The sequence below is a fragment of the Periophthalmus magnuspinnatus genome, chromosome 20 (assembly GCF_009829125.3).
Source record: "Periophthalmus magnuspinnatus isolate fPerMag1 chromosome 20, fPerMag1.2.pri, whole genome shotgun sequence".
Taxonomy (NCBI): domain Eukaryota; kingdom Metazoa; phylum Chordata; class Actinopteri; order Gobiiformes; family Gobiidae; genus Periophthalmus; species Periophthalmus magnuspinnatus.
The window spans coordinates 8,974,425-8,989,855 of NC_047145.1; the positions used below are offsets into that span (position 1 = coordinate 8,974,425).

At 37.8% G+C, this 15,431-nt stretch overlaps 1 protein-coding gene across 2 annotated transcripts in view; it reads left to right on the top strand.

Moving 5' to 3' along the window:
• The window catches only part of mpp7a (MAGUK p55 scaffold protein 7a), a 204,873-nt gene that overhangs the window by 169,088 nt on the left and 20,354 nt on the right, over positions 1 to 15,431 (top strand). For both annotated transcript variants that reach the window (XM_055230120.1, XM_033985906.2), the window contains one exon: positions 11,250 to 11,330. In XM_055230120.1, coding sequence (XP_055086095.1) covers positions 11,250 to 11,330 — 81 coding nt within the window. The remainder of the gene's footprint in view (positions 1 to 11,249; positions 11,331 to 15,431) is intronic.

Below are 15,431 nucleotides of genomic sequence, written 5' to 3' on the forward strand. Positions count from 1 at the left end.
ATTGCACCTATTCAAATTTAGATTTTAATTTATCATTCTAATCATAGCCTTTCCATCGCATCATGATCTTTTCGTATTCAGAGCTGATAAAAATGTTAGCACTTGTTTAATAAGCCACCAAAGCCTTGAAATGTATTTAGTTCGGTTTCATTTGTTGCCAGTAGGAATTTCTATAGTCTCGTAGCCAGGTGCAATAGTCCAGGATTGTAACCCGTGTTCCTGGAAATAAAATGGGTCACTCAGTTTTTTTCAAAGTTTTAGGCAAGGCAAGTTTATTTGTATAGCTTAATTTGTACAAAAAGTAATTCAAAGTGTTTTACAGAATAAGAAAGACATAAAAATCACAATACACAAATCAAAACATAAATAATCACAAATAATCATAATAAAATTAACATTAAAGGAGAAGAGAGCAGAATAAAAACCTTTCAGTCATATGCACAGCTAAACAGAACCATTCTGAGCCTGGATTTAAGCATTGTCAAAGTGGAGGCCTGTGTCACATCTTCAGGAAGTTTTAGCAGCATAAAACTGAAACGCTTTAGAATTGCTAGTACTTCTCAATTTTTTATATGGGATATTTACATTTAGGACATTTCTAAAAGGAAAATTAGCAAATGGTTAGGCCAGTGATTTTGGAAATCCTGCTATAATTCATACCACACTACAAAATTTGAAGATTGAAGCCCCTGTGCCTTTTCTAAGTACATATACTAAGTACTTTCTAGTACATATATTGTGTATAAGCAGCTCTTGAGGTTGAAATATTATTTGCCTTCTGTCTCCATCTAATTAGAAAGCATTTATTGTCTTATAATCAGGAAGTGTGTGTTGGCACACTCTTTGGGATTAATGATTAGGATTCTCACAATGCATAAGTTAAGTGAGGAATAACTTTGGACCACGGCAAACGATTTAAAGTGAAGTACTATTTCACGATTTTAGGATGGTAAAAATCTGACACAGCACCTTAAATAATACTTTAGAGATTAACTTTTACATCTTATTATTATATTATATTAAAAATATATTATTACTGGACACGCAATATTTCTAGATGAAATAAGTACATGTTTTGACAGAAGTAACAAGCAAATACATTGAAAATTATCCATACAATTAAGAGTCCGCATCAAGACTACAAGATGGATGAACAAAGGAGAAGTCTTATTGAGTTACATGATATAGTTTTAACTTGGACTTCAAGGGTCCACATACACTTTTAGTGATATAAACAATGCCTTGAAAGTGTAGACTAAATAAAAATGTAACTTTCCACATTTCTGACATGATTCTGTTAAATCTCCTTTTGCTAATCAAGAGCCGAGTCAAGGCAAACAGCTCGTTACATATTCTATGCTCTAAACAAGCGTGAGTGTACAGTGTTCCGGTCGGCCTTGGTGCACTTAAACGCTGCATGGACTTCATCAGTGTATAGTAATGAGCAGGCTTCCTCAGAGGAGCCTGTTAGCCCAGTGTAAATATGCGCGATTGTCCAGTGAAATGTGGAGGACAGCAGATTGGAGTGAACTGCAGCAGAGGGACACTTCTGCTTTATGTTCCTCATTCTGGAGCTGTACTCACTCTCTCCCACATTGTTCCACTGTTAGACTAACTGCCACTGTGGGTATGTAAACAGGATCATTTGAAAGGTACTTGAAATGATCCTTTTTTTCTATTAGATGAAACTCAAACAAAACAAACTCAAGTATAACAAAGTCATGTGGTATGTTGTGTAAATATAATTCTGTGTGATTAATATATATTAATCAATCAATGCATTATTGAGCTTATAATGAAACGAATGAATAGAAGAAATTAAAGGACACACTTACCATGACTGAACATTAAATAATCATAATTCCTTGGAGAAATGGAGAAATTTGCCTTGAGCATCAAGGACACAATGGAAATAGACAACATCCAAACAAACTTTCATACAAGGTACAGTACTCAATACATTCCAATGATTCACACAAACTATTCACATTTCACACAAACTATTAAAGAATCCCTTCATGGCCTTAAAGTACAGTTCTTATTGCGCTTTTCCATATGGTCTAAATGTGCAGTTAATATTGCACTCCACCATGTGGTTACTATAGCTCTGTAGTTGTGTTATAGCAGTTTCTTTTGATTCATCATTAAAATGAACAAAGGAATAGCTGAGTACTTAAATTGGTTATGTTTACATTGGGGCATCATGTCTCCCAAAGACATTAAGTCATATTGGTCTGAGAGGATGTGGGTGGGATTGTTTGTTATTCTTTGGCCCTGTTTAATTGCAGCCTCTTGTATTAGACTTTTACAGGCTTGTCGAAGTCTCTCAAAGCTACATGGTAGTCATTATTCATTCACTCCACACTTAATGGGGGTAAGCTACCACTGTAACTACAGCTGCCCTGGGGCAGACCAATGAAAGCGATGCTGCCCCTTCGACCACTACAAACACTTGAACACACACCACGTTTTACCTCTCGCCTAAGGACAGAACTTGATCCATTGGCGGACAAGTGATCAAACCACTGTCACCCCAATATGCACTTATGAACATATTCTACATGGAAAAAGCTCCACCCATGGTGACATGTTCAATAAATCAAAATATTAACCTACATGTTTTTTGTATCGCATTAGGCAACATTTGACATTTTCACCTTGTAACAGTATTTATCAGTGTGATGTCAATGTTTTTTAAAGCCTGAAGTAACAAAACAAAAACCCTGATCATTATATCCAGTGATAGCTCTAGGCAAACCATGCGTGCAGCATCAGGTCATGAGGCAAGACGAGGCCATGGACTGACCACAAATGTAAACATGACAGAACATTACAGGACAGGACTGCACTGCGATGTGACCACATTTTAGATCCACTGAGCCGCCATAGGTCCTCTACTGCAGGAGGCCCTTTTATAGACACTCACAGGCATATATTAGCATACCACACCAACAGCACATCAGCACTTTTGAGTCGAGTCCAGTGAATCAGGTTACACGGAAACAGCATTGACGTGTCCCGTAATCACATTTCAGTGGTAAACTCAAATATGCGTATGCTGTGTTTAACTATAGAATATAGATTTATAATAGGACATATCAACAGTAATGGTCAGATATTGCTGGGTTTCAGATGACATCACAACATTCTGTACGCCGATAATGTTTAATACAGATGTCGGCAGCTAAAATAAATATTGGTAAAATACAGATAATAGAAATGATCAGGTTCAACATTTGTAAATTACACAAGCAGCACAATACTATGGGGAAAATGATCTATTGCCCCCAGACTGGAAGAATGCCATCATCACATTTTAATATTTGAAAACCATTAATACTCCCAACACTTAACAGCTGATGTCATTAACATTGCCTGGGGGTGTGATGCTAAATAGAGGCACTACTCTGTCTGAAGGTCTTTTAGACGTTAGTGTGAACTTTGTTTTAACACAAACTGAACATAAAGAACTGACTTAGCTGGAACTACAACAGGTGAGCTTATTTGTGCTGTTAAACAATTCTCTAACATTACAGTTACATGCCAGCTAGCATTAGCCCAGAGCTGTTTTTTTTCAGTTGGTCACTCACCTTTCTGTTGAACATCACCTAAACAGTACCTGCCGAACATTCCACCATAGACATGCATGTTTTGTCACAATTTTGATGTGATGTGCTTGGAAGTGTGAACCCAGCTTTAGTGTAGGTAATTTGAGGGTTGCAATTATGGAGTCCTTAGTGGGGTTTAAAATAAGGCTACTCAATATATTCCAATTAAAACAAAATCACAATTTAGATTTGCAATAAGACATTCCATTATCTAAATAATTGTAGCACCAACTCAATTGCAGTACTTGTCAGATTTGTTGATGAGCACTTTGTGGAAATACCACCTAATGATATCACAAGGTGGAACTAAGCAATTTTAACTCAAAAGAGATAGAGACTCAGACAAAACATGTAGGATTATGCAAACCAAACAATATTATAACATGCCTAAAAGTTCAAAACAGCTATATAACATTTAGGACCTATAATGAATAAAATAATGGAGTTTGACACTTTTACTGAGAGGTACAGAGACAGCAGTCGAAACACACAAACAACAGTAACTGCCAGAGCTTTGTAACAAACCAATGAAGTTATGGCTGCTGTAATGATGCCTTACACATTTATGAAGTAGCAGTTATAGCACAGGGCTGTTAATGCACCAAGTGTGGTAGTCTGAGGGTCAGACAGTACTCCTCATAAAAACCTGTTGATGGAACATAACATCACAGTGTTCAGGAAACCTCAACAGTTCAGGTCAGAGTTCTTTGGTGGAATTTGCTGTTTAACTGTCAGATCGCAGACTTGTTGACCTGGTTTATGGTTAACATCTCTGTAATCACTGGGCCTATTCACATGAAACAGAAACTGCCACGAAGTTTGACATCTTCTCTGTCAGTATGAAGTCAATTGAGATATTTTGTTCACAATAGCAAAGTGGTACCATTATTCAACCCCAAAGATGTGATTGCTGTCAGTTGAAAGGACTAAGCCATGATTCATATAGTGAACAAGTTGTATAGTTGTATTTTTGTTCATGCTAAATGTCCTCATGGCAATATTCAATTTTCCATTAAGCTGTTCTTTTATCTAACCCACCAGTCAGCTTTCATCCCACATTCTTAAAACTAGTCCAATTAAATGAAATGATGAAATGATGCTTGACACACTACACCACTAATTTACCCTAATAAATGACTGTCTTAAAGGTGCTTTATGCAACTTTTTCTGGTGGAAAATATGCCACCTGATTGTCTACATGGAGATGTAAATGCTTTGCCAGGAATGTTCCACTGTGTTTTATAAAATTTAGAATTTATTTATCTCCATGGAGATAGATAAGTTAAATGTCGTAATGAGAAAAATCTAGTCAAAATAATAACATCGCCCCAGCTAAAAAGTTGCATAGTGCACCTTTACCACACTGCAGTCCAGTTACAGTAGATTTGATGACTTCACAGTTGGTCTGAGGGGCCCTGCCATGCTTCACTGATACCACTGTTGTAGAGCGGGGCTCCGTACAAGGTGAGAAGGTTTTTACGAGTCCCACCAGAGCAGAGCGTAGGGCTCTCATTGCTCCCCTGTGTGTACCACCACACTTCTGACACCGCATGGATCAAACCAAACCAAATTGAGCCAGACCAAGCCACCCGCCCTGGCCGCTGTGCGATAGGGCTCATATAAAAGCACGTACTGGCATGCTCTGCCACCTCGGGCTCCTACAGTACACTGTAAGCCTGTGCTGTAAATAAACGGCCAAATTCCAACAGTATTTTACTGGTGTTATAGTAAACAGTACTATACTGTAATTTGCAGTGGATTCTGGGAGGAAAATGGGTGGGAGATTTGGAAAAAAAACATTACTACAATTATATGGTTGTATACAGTCAGCTTCAATGGGAAAATGAGCAATATCAAGACACAACTGTATTTTCACTCTATTACTGTAAATCACTCTGTGCATCCTGGAAAAGAAACGACTATGGAAAAAAAAAAGATTTCAAAGCAGCCATCTCTGTAACGGGACTTTATACTATAGTTAAATTAGTATTTTTAAAATTTTTTTGCAAGACTTTTTTTTTCACCCATGACAGTCTGCCTTTCTTTTATACTAGAAACATCAATAAATATGTAGAATTGTGGAATTTCTGTAGAATTTTTAAAATTTTTTAGACGTGCCTCCCTCAGTCACCACCGGACCACAGGCGTCAGCCTTTGTGGGTAAGTTGCTTAAAATTTTCAACTCTGAAATATTACAATTAAGGCAAAATATTAATTTGTTGGTTTTGTTAAATAGACTAGTGTTGTTTGGTTTAGACCTTATTTATTCCCATGTGCATACTTTAGCCCAGAGTTTTGGCATAAGCTACTATCTGCTCTACTTACTACAGTAAAGAAACACATGTAGTAGGCCTAATTGCTAATAGGTTAGTAGACTGACCTGTGTGGTTTGTAGGGCTGTATTTAAATTTTTTTTATTTTAAATTTTTAAATTTTGCTAATTTAGGGCCAGCACATATGCATCCCTCCTCTCTCTACTCCAGGGGCAGGGGAGCATGCTCTACACATGGCCAACACAGGGACAGACGTCATCTCACAATGGAGATACCAACAGAGTAGGAACCGGGCACGTTTAAAACTTTTCCCAAGTCAATATGAACTATCCTTCAGAACCATTTGGCTTAATTTAAGGGTATTTCAGAAACTAGTGCTAGCTTTTAGCTGTGAGCTACAGGAAAGCTAACTTGCTGTAGGTCCTTATTTCAGGCTGTTTCTGCTCGATGTCTGCCCATGCAGGGGGCTGTGCTTCACACCATAATGGTAAGGACATGTTTTGGATGCTTTTAAATGTGCACTATGAATAGTAATAACACTGTTAATTTAGTTTCAATACTGAGTTTTTTTGTAAATCTAATCAGTAATCTCCCTTTCGGGATGAATGACCACCGGGGCATATGATCTGTGGTTGTTTGAAACCAGACACAATTTGAATGAAGCAGTGTGTTTCTTAGCATCAGTTCATCCTCAGCTTGATGCTGCACATTTCACAAAGTCCAGAGGTAGGAGTTCTCTTTCACTTTTTAAAGTGGATAATATTGTGATGTTAAGTAACTTATTACATGCATATTTGTTTGTTTATAATGCGACTTATACTCAGATGCGACTCATATGTGAAATTATTAAAATATATAATTTCACGTCTTCCTTATTGCCACACTGACAACCGCGCATGGGCAACCCAAGCTTGTGTACCAGTATCTACTACTCCTGTACCATTGAAAATTTAAAATTTCAACCTTATGGTAATTTACAAGTCATCTGAAAAAGACTGAACAAAAATATCCCCTGAAAGAAAATCGTATTCTGCTGAGTCTGATGACAGTCACGTGGCACTTCATGTACCACGGGAGTTGGCGGAGTTGTTGTTCAGAAGCGACACCGAGGATGAAGAATTCAATGGATTTAGTGATTTGGAGTGAGATCAAGAGTAAACTTTTTAGCTTGTTTTTATGTTTTAGTTATTTGATTAACTGTTAATATCTTACGATAACATACTAGACTCGTATTCAGTTCGTCGTCTATGCTTCATGTAGCTGAATAAATATAATATATAAAGTGTGTCACATTAGTGTGCTGTACTGCTATTCAGCCTGATGTTCTCTATTTTATTGTTATTATTATAACTTGCCTTTAAAAATAAAATGTCTGTGTTTGGTCTTGTATTTTGTAAATTTTCCCAAAAAATGTTACTTATAATCCAGTGTGACTTAATTATTATTTTTTATTATGCATTTTTTGGCTGGTGCGACTTATACTCAGGAGCGACTTATCCAGTGCAGAAAATGTGGTAATTTGTGGACCCCATCCCAAGATGCAACTACACATTATCTGTAAGATATCACTAAATTCACTTTTTGGTGTTTTTTAATAAACTGATTTTGTCTTGAAATATCTAGTTCTGTGTATTATTGGTTTGTATGGGGCATGGTTTTGTCTAAACGGATAAAACTATATTTGATCCTTAAATTTACAATTGGATTGTGAAAATGGTCATTTACCAAGAAAATGAAAATCGCCATCTTTTGGTAAATTTACCTAAAAAGAGTTATCTACTGTATATATACTTACAGTCTATAGCTGTAGACATCTATAAGGTAAAATAGTTACTGTTGCTACCGTAAACAACTGTAAACAACTTCCAGGCAGTTTATCTGACTATAATTTACCATTAATACAGCCTTCCCAGTTTTACAGTGCACAGTTCAGATCACACCGCAGCATTCCTGTTTCTTGGTGCTAATAAATCACATTCTTTTCAGCCCCCGTGAGCTCAGAGTGCTACTGAGACAGGTGAAAAAGTGCTGTTGGAGCAGAGATAGATGGCTGTCTGCACTGGCCCTGCAGACAAGAATCAGTATAGAAGCAGAGAATGCAACACAAGTGAGAGCTTTGTGCACAGAAAACATATTTGGCATCATAATAGTCTATTTTATAGTGTATTATTGTAGTGCAATGTTTTATTTAGATTATGCATAATTTGTAAACACACTCCCACTCTATTAGTGGGGAGTGTGGATTGGCCAGCCTCTATTGTGCTCTGAATAAGTGCCAGGGGGATTTAACCAATCCCAGTGAAGTGTAAACTTTCATAAGAAGCTTCTTAATGCTTCTTAAAACAGCAATATACTGCAAGACCAAGGTTTTGTATATGATTTGAGTGATGTCTCCAGGCATAAAGAACTTGTCTTGTCTGTTTAAATTCCTAGTACCACACTGCGTATTTCACTGCACTGTTTGATGAGCAGGTCTTCTTTACACCTGTTACATAAATTCAGACTTTCTAACAAGAGCACACATTTCCACCTGTAGTCTCTATTATTCCCTGGACAGAGCTGATGAAATGTGGAGAAATTCACCAGAGAAAAGTGCACTTCTTGCTCTCCTTCTCCCCTCCACTCCCCTCTTCTCCTCCCTCTACCTCGCTGACTAAACCCATTGTCCAGTTGCAGGCTGTTAAACACATCTGTGTGCTCCAGTGGCTCTCCAACAGTTTGATGTGATAGTAGTGCCTGTCCAGAACGCTCGGCATGAGTGGAATCTTAGCCCTGCTCCTGTCCACACCAGCACTGCACATACTTCAATAGCACTGCTTAGACCTGATGATGATACGGCTTGCACAATATATTACTAAATTATAATTATTGTAGTAGCTAATGCAATATCCAGATAATACAAAAATCAAGATGGAAATACTGGTGCAGTCTCCCATTTGAAATTAAAACATTTTGGAGTTAAATTGTTTCAAAATGTGATTTTGTCATGACCTTAACTAAGATCCTATTTAATATTTTCATAAAAATGTCATAATTGTCATAATCCAATCAAAACAAACTTATCAATCAAAAGAAGTTAAAAAAAACAAAAATAGTTTTATCTTAAAGCCACAGTACATAACTTTATAGCCAACAATAGACTAAAATAAAAGCACAATATTGCACTGACACATCGTTATTGTGAGCGGGCTTGCATCTCCACAAACCTGAAGGAGGATGCCCTTTTCCTGCACATTTCCATGGAAATGTTGTTCCTTTGGTTGTAATCTTCCACAGTGTGGTATAAAACGTGTCTTTGCCCATGGTGAATGTTCTGAAGTATGGTTTTAACTCTCTATTACTATGGGATCATGCGGGAGAGTTGTCACCTCCAAAAAGTTACATACTTTAAAGGTGCACTATGTAATTTTTCTGGTGGAAAGTCTGTCACTTTGCCTGGAAAGTTCATTGTATGTATACCTTTTAAGACAGCTAGAGTGTCAGAATTTGTTTTACAACAACAACAACAAAAAACTTTATTTATAAAGCGCTTTTCATACAGAAAATGTAACACAAAGTGCTTTATAGTGCATTAAAAACAGTTTTAGTATAACCTAACCTATTTGCTATTAATTACTGTTAAAGGGCCCATATTACTCTGTTTAATCTAAGTCATAATGTTGTTTCCACATCAAAAACATTGCCGAAGTTGTGTTTTGTTTCACTCACACATGTTTAACACACAAGTCCTTAATATTTAGCTTGAGTTCTTCTCTCAAACAGAAAACACTCACTGTTACACCTTCTGATGTCATGTGGCGATACAGGAAGTGGTATACTGTGTGCTGTCTATACACCTTCATTAGCATCACATGAATAATTCCAGCCCTGGAATTGCCCATCTCTACTGAACTAAAGGTAAAAGGTAGCTGTTTATTTGAAACATGCTTCATGACATCACAAGGTGGAACAGAGCATTTTGAGCTTTGGAGATGTAGACAGACTAATAATGCAGAATTATTCAAATATGTGTGAATGCAGGATTATTCAAACATGGGTATGTTTTTGATGACATAACAACATTTTAATATGGCTTAATATAGGACCTTTAATGTAATGACTTAAACCAATCTTCTTATAATTTACTGTCTTAATATTGCTGCCAGATTAGCATGACGTTACACCCCTGATAGCACGCACCAAGACTGGCTTTAGGAGACTGTATAATTTGAGTTAAAGGAAAATGGACTGACACATTGGTCTGATCCCGAATCCGAACAGAACCACTCCTAATAGAATGTGAAGGCCTATGCTCCAGTGCAGTCCACCGCTCTGTAGAACTAATGCTCTAACCAGATGGAGCGTTTGTAGTGACACAAGTCTGCACACACTGTTCAGCCCAGAGCCAGTGGAAAAAGACTTAATCGATTCTTTGTGCTGGGGCTTTCGAGTGCTGCCAGTGCTTTTAATGGTACTGTAAATGAACTGTAAACTGTGGTAGATTGATTAGAATACAGCAAAACATTCATCAACATACACTGTAAAAAAAAGGGCAGAAACTTTACAGAGTCAAGCAACTACTAAGGAATAGAATCGATACTCAAGACAGATTCCAACACCACAATGATAATGAAAAGCACTTTATTTATACAATGGAATGGGACTTTCAACATTAAATTGTAGTACTTTCCATTATATTACCATCTGGTCTTATATCTGTGTAATGCCTCAATTGCCCAGGTAAGTTCCAGTGGTCCAGGAGCGTATACTAGTCTATGTGACTTATACTTGTTCTGATATAGCTCAACATCATTCTAAAGCTCATCAGGAAAGGTTCATTTCTGCACTGTGAATGTGACTTTCTTAGTATCCATACTTGCTCTTTGCTGTATTGATTAATATCGGATTTTCGATATTCTGTCAACCTTAATGCATATGACAGGTTTTCATGTTTTTCTAATTATGACTTGGTTTGGTGGGATAGTACCTGTGGTAAATATTTGTCATAGTTTTACATCGGTTAAGTGGCGGTTTGTAGAAAAAAAAAGAAAACAACAATACAGGAAGTAGTGCTACGTGTTAAAATGGAATACCTCTACCTATGTCATCAACAGTAAAAATTCCATCCAAAATGCAATAAAATAAAACTGTTAATGCTAACTAACCTGTCACATGCACTTCAAAACTTGTGCGATAAGTATAAGTCACAAGGCAATTACTAGACACACCTGAATGTCTCGTAGAACCCCATTTGCACCCACTTAGTTATTTGACCAGCTGTTGACTGGGACAAGTGGCCTGGGGCAAAGACAGTTTGGTTGACTCTGAGTTCTCATGTAAATGGAAACAGTGACTTAATCTCATTACATGTTTGTGTGTGTGTTGGCAGGTCCCACTGGAGTCGGGATGAACGCTCTGAAGAGGAAGCTGCTCATCTCAGACCCTCAGCACTTCAGCGTCACCATCCCTCGTAAGTCCACTCCACACATCTGACATGGAAATCAAGTGTGAAACAGCCATGAAGACTTAAGAAGACCAACCATCTCATAACATGAGCTACTCAAACATAGTTTGAGGCACTGCTTCATCCTTTATACTTCATTACATTTACCCTTTCCAATATCTTTTCACACACAGCACTGTCCATCATTCTCTCCTTCCACATTGTCAAAATGAGGATCATGTTACCAGTCCAGCAGTTGGTACTCTGAACATCTGAGTCTTAATATAATAAGATTTTTTTTTTTTACTTCCAGAGGTAGCAAAAAACAGGCTTAATAGACTCAAAACCTATGTAAAAGATGCCAGCTAGATGCCCCTAACAAAGCTCTGTGAACTAAAGAAGGATCCCAGATGATTGTATTTGCCGACAGCCCTCTATAGGTAACCCTGCAGTGCTGAAGGATTGGTCAGAGAATAAATTTTCTTCAAGCCAGTAGTCAAATGACTATTTTCTCAAAACAGAGTACCTTTTTCTATTACATTCAACTACCATGTTATAACATTGTTCTCTCATTAAAAACAGGAAGGGGAGGCTCAGGGCATCGAAAACAAAACTGAAACGTATTAAACATTTTAATTGTTTCGTTGTTTTCAGCAAATATAGCATGTTCAAAATAATAAAAGGTAACCTGGTGGCTTATAAAATGCTATGTTTTAGCAATTAATAACCCATAGAAGTGTAATCCTCTGTCTTTAAACATTTTCCGTCTCACAACTATTATTTTGTGCATTAAGGGCAATGAGTAACACAGGATGACATGTAGCTAAACACAACACAATAGGGTTGTTCTAATTGTATACAGTGTACCTTTAAGAGTGGGCCTGTTACATGTCTGTCCATACTGGCCTCCAGCTGTGTCGTCAGGGGAGTGGTGCTGACTGGCTCCTTGTCTACATCCGTTCACACTCTGCTTCACTTCCCCCAGGGACGCTCCCAACACTCTCCCACACAAGTGCGCTCCTCGCCAGATCAGATTCCAGCAGTACGGCGGCCCACAGCTAGCTTTTAGCAACAAATCAACACAAGCACTTTTACTGAATCGTGTTTAGCCTCAACGCCCTAGTGGAGCTCTCAAAGTGTGAGTGATGGTCGTCTCACTTACACACTTACACTTAGCATTATTTATTGGCCTTACCATAAAAAGGTTACAAGGACTTTTGCCGCACATCAAGAGGAGCGCTGAGAGAGGCTTTCTGTGTGGAGTTTACATGTTCCTGCTTAGGGTTGTTCCAATGTTCAAACACGCTTCAAATGACAGAAAATACATTTGTGTTACCTTTTTTATACCTTCGTTTAGCCTTTGAGGCATATACTCTGAGCATGAGCATCTACTTACAGGCGTCCTGCTGTTTTTTATGCATGCACTGTGGTACTTAAATCAGCACAATTCCTCATAAAAAGTACATTTTTAAAATGGTACTTTTATCCTTGTAGATCTTCTTTTGAGATATCCTTTTACTAGAGTTATTTTTTTGTGCTGTAATAAAATTGAGTAGCTTTAGTGTACTTCTTCAAACTATGCGGTATTGGACCGGTATCGGCACATACGCTGAGGCGAAAAATTGGTATCGGATGTGATTTTTTTTTAATGGTATCAGAACAACACTATTCTCCGTGTGCCTTGATAGGTTTCTGCTGGTTGTTTTCCTTGCCCCAATCCACTAACGTGCACAGCAGTCTAATCCTTCTGACCAAGAGCTGGAGAAGGTCCCCTGGTCGCCCACTGCTTCTGAAAGGCTGAACACACCATTAGTGCTAGCAGAGTGGTCAGAAGCAGAGGACAAGTTGGTCTACAGGGACCAAAAAATCTACCTTACGTAACTGGTGTAATGGATAGTAGTTGAGATGGGGTTGAATACTAAGCCCCCTCCTTCTCTTCCTTTGCCACATGCCGGAAAATCATATAAAAACAAAGATGGATCACATTCTTCATCTTATTTATTATTATTATTGTTGGTTTATTGTTAGCATTATTATTATTATCATTTCTGCCACTTTATATAAACTACATGTTTATTAGCTTTAGCAACAAAGAAGCACTACCCACTTTTAGCAACTCCCTGGGTTAGCGAACAAGTGTTAAACTCATCTCTCCTAATGGTGTTAACCCATTTCCGTCCATGTACAGGGTTTAAAACAATAATCCATTCTTTTGAGACTTGTTGGTACAGCTCACAGCGCACCATAGCAACTTCACTTCTCAAAATGGCAGTACCAACAAATGCGTGACTCCACTTCGGACCCAGTTTAATCAGTAGTTATTATAAAGTGCTACCATTTTATTTTTACTTTCTGGTTTTAGACCTACAAAAATAATAACTGCCATACAACATTCAAAGTCTATCAGAATCTATCTTTCCTCTGCAATGCTTAGTTTAAGCTTTAAATGTGTCCTTTCTCTATTATGCGATTTTCAGATAGGATCTTTCTAAACCATAAGTGGAGCAGGTGTACCTAATAAAGTGGACAGGTAACTCGAGCCTGCCTTTTGTTAGTGTCAGCCTTCTGATGGACGGACAGGCGCTTTCTGCCAGTCCACTGCTTCATTCACTGGCAACACTTGACTCTTCAGACTGCATTGTACTTTCGCAGCAGTAGCTTAAGCCAACACATCGAGACAAATAAATCTTTCACGCTCCGCACTCGAACCAGGCAGTGGCACATATAATTACATAGTTGCCATATGGGGCTGTGAGTCAAACTGTAAATAGGCTTAAGGAAATTTGGGGTCCCCTAATATTAATTATAGTGTTTGTAACATGCCATAGTAGACTAATGGATTTGTCCCATTCACGGAGCTGACACCCGCAGTGCTGCTTTTATTAAACTGCAATCTATGGTTGACTTTTTCCACCGCTGTGCTTAATTGTTTTCAAATGTGACCTGTGTAGGAGCGTTTAATGCAGCCCAGACGTGTTCTGACCAGTGAACACTTAAGATGATGTCAACTGAAAAACATAACTTTTAAAATGCCAAGGTTATTGAATTTTGTTGCTTTGCTTTTTTTTTTTTTTTGAAGGTTTCCAATCCTAATATCGCACAATTCTTAACATAGCCCTAATCACTAGAGGCAAATCCTCTACATACTTCAGACCAAGAGCTTAGCTAAATCTGCCCAGGACAACAGATGAGTCAAATGCAGAGTGCTAATATACTTAAAAAAAGTAAATAATTGCAAATTGACTATTGATATATTATGTTCTTGTCTACTATATAGGTATAATATATGACACCCATAGATAATTATGTTATAATGTGGACATTTTAAATGGCTAATATTGATCTAAAACAACTTGATAAAAGAAAGAAGTCCACTGACTTCCACATATTCAAATTGCGGAGCCCTTTACGGTACATTAAACGCATTAAACGTCATGTCTTTTGCTGTTAGCCCCCTATGGATAGCTGCACTTTACACTAGCGAGCAGCAGATTTTGTCTTTCATTTGTGTCAAAATAGCTGCACAACACTGCCAAATCCTATGTGTATCATCAATTAAGAAAATAAAACTGGAGAACAAAGTATGTTCAGGGCAGCGAGCGTGTAATCGTGTTGGTGAAAACGGGGCAAATCAGTGCATCTATTTTTCGAGAGCATTCTCAAGAGCAACATAATTATATGTCAGCATCAAGTTCATAAGACATAAACAAAATTGGTTTTGTTGGCTAAATTTTTGGCCCAGAAATGTCCACATCCAACAGTCCAACATTTCATTTGCTATATCTCAACATTGGCAAACACAGATTAAACTTTGATACAAGTTGTGATGACATTTCTTGGAACTGTCCCAAAACATCCACACTCGTATTGCTGGAAAGCTTGGACCATATTGCTGTGTTATCATACCTTACAAGACAGTGAATAAGTCCTCCAGACAGTGTTGTTCCCAGGCCTCCTCTGGGCATTGCTTTTCCTCTCAAACAGTCACTACGTTTACATGCACAGAGAAATTCAAGTGCACTAACAAACCAAAATCAAATTGCCTTTGCCAAAACTGTTAGACCATTCTTGTACCAGTCAAAAGAAAACAAATAGGTGTACACAAGTACACATCCAAACACGTGTCTG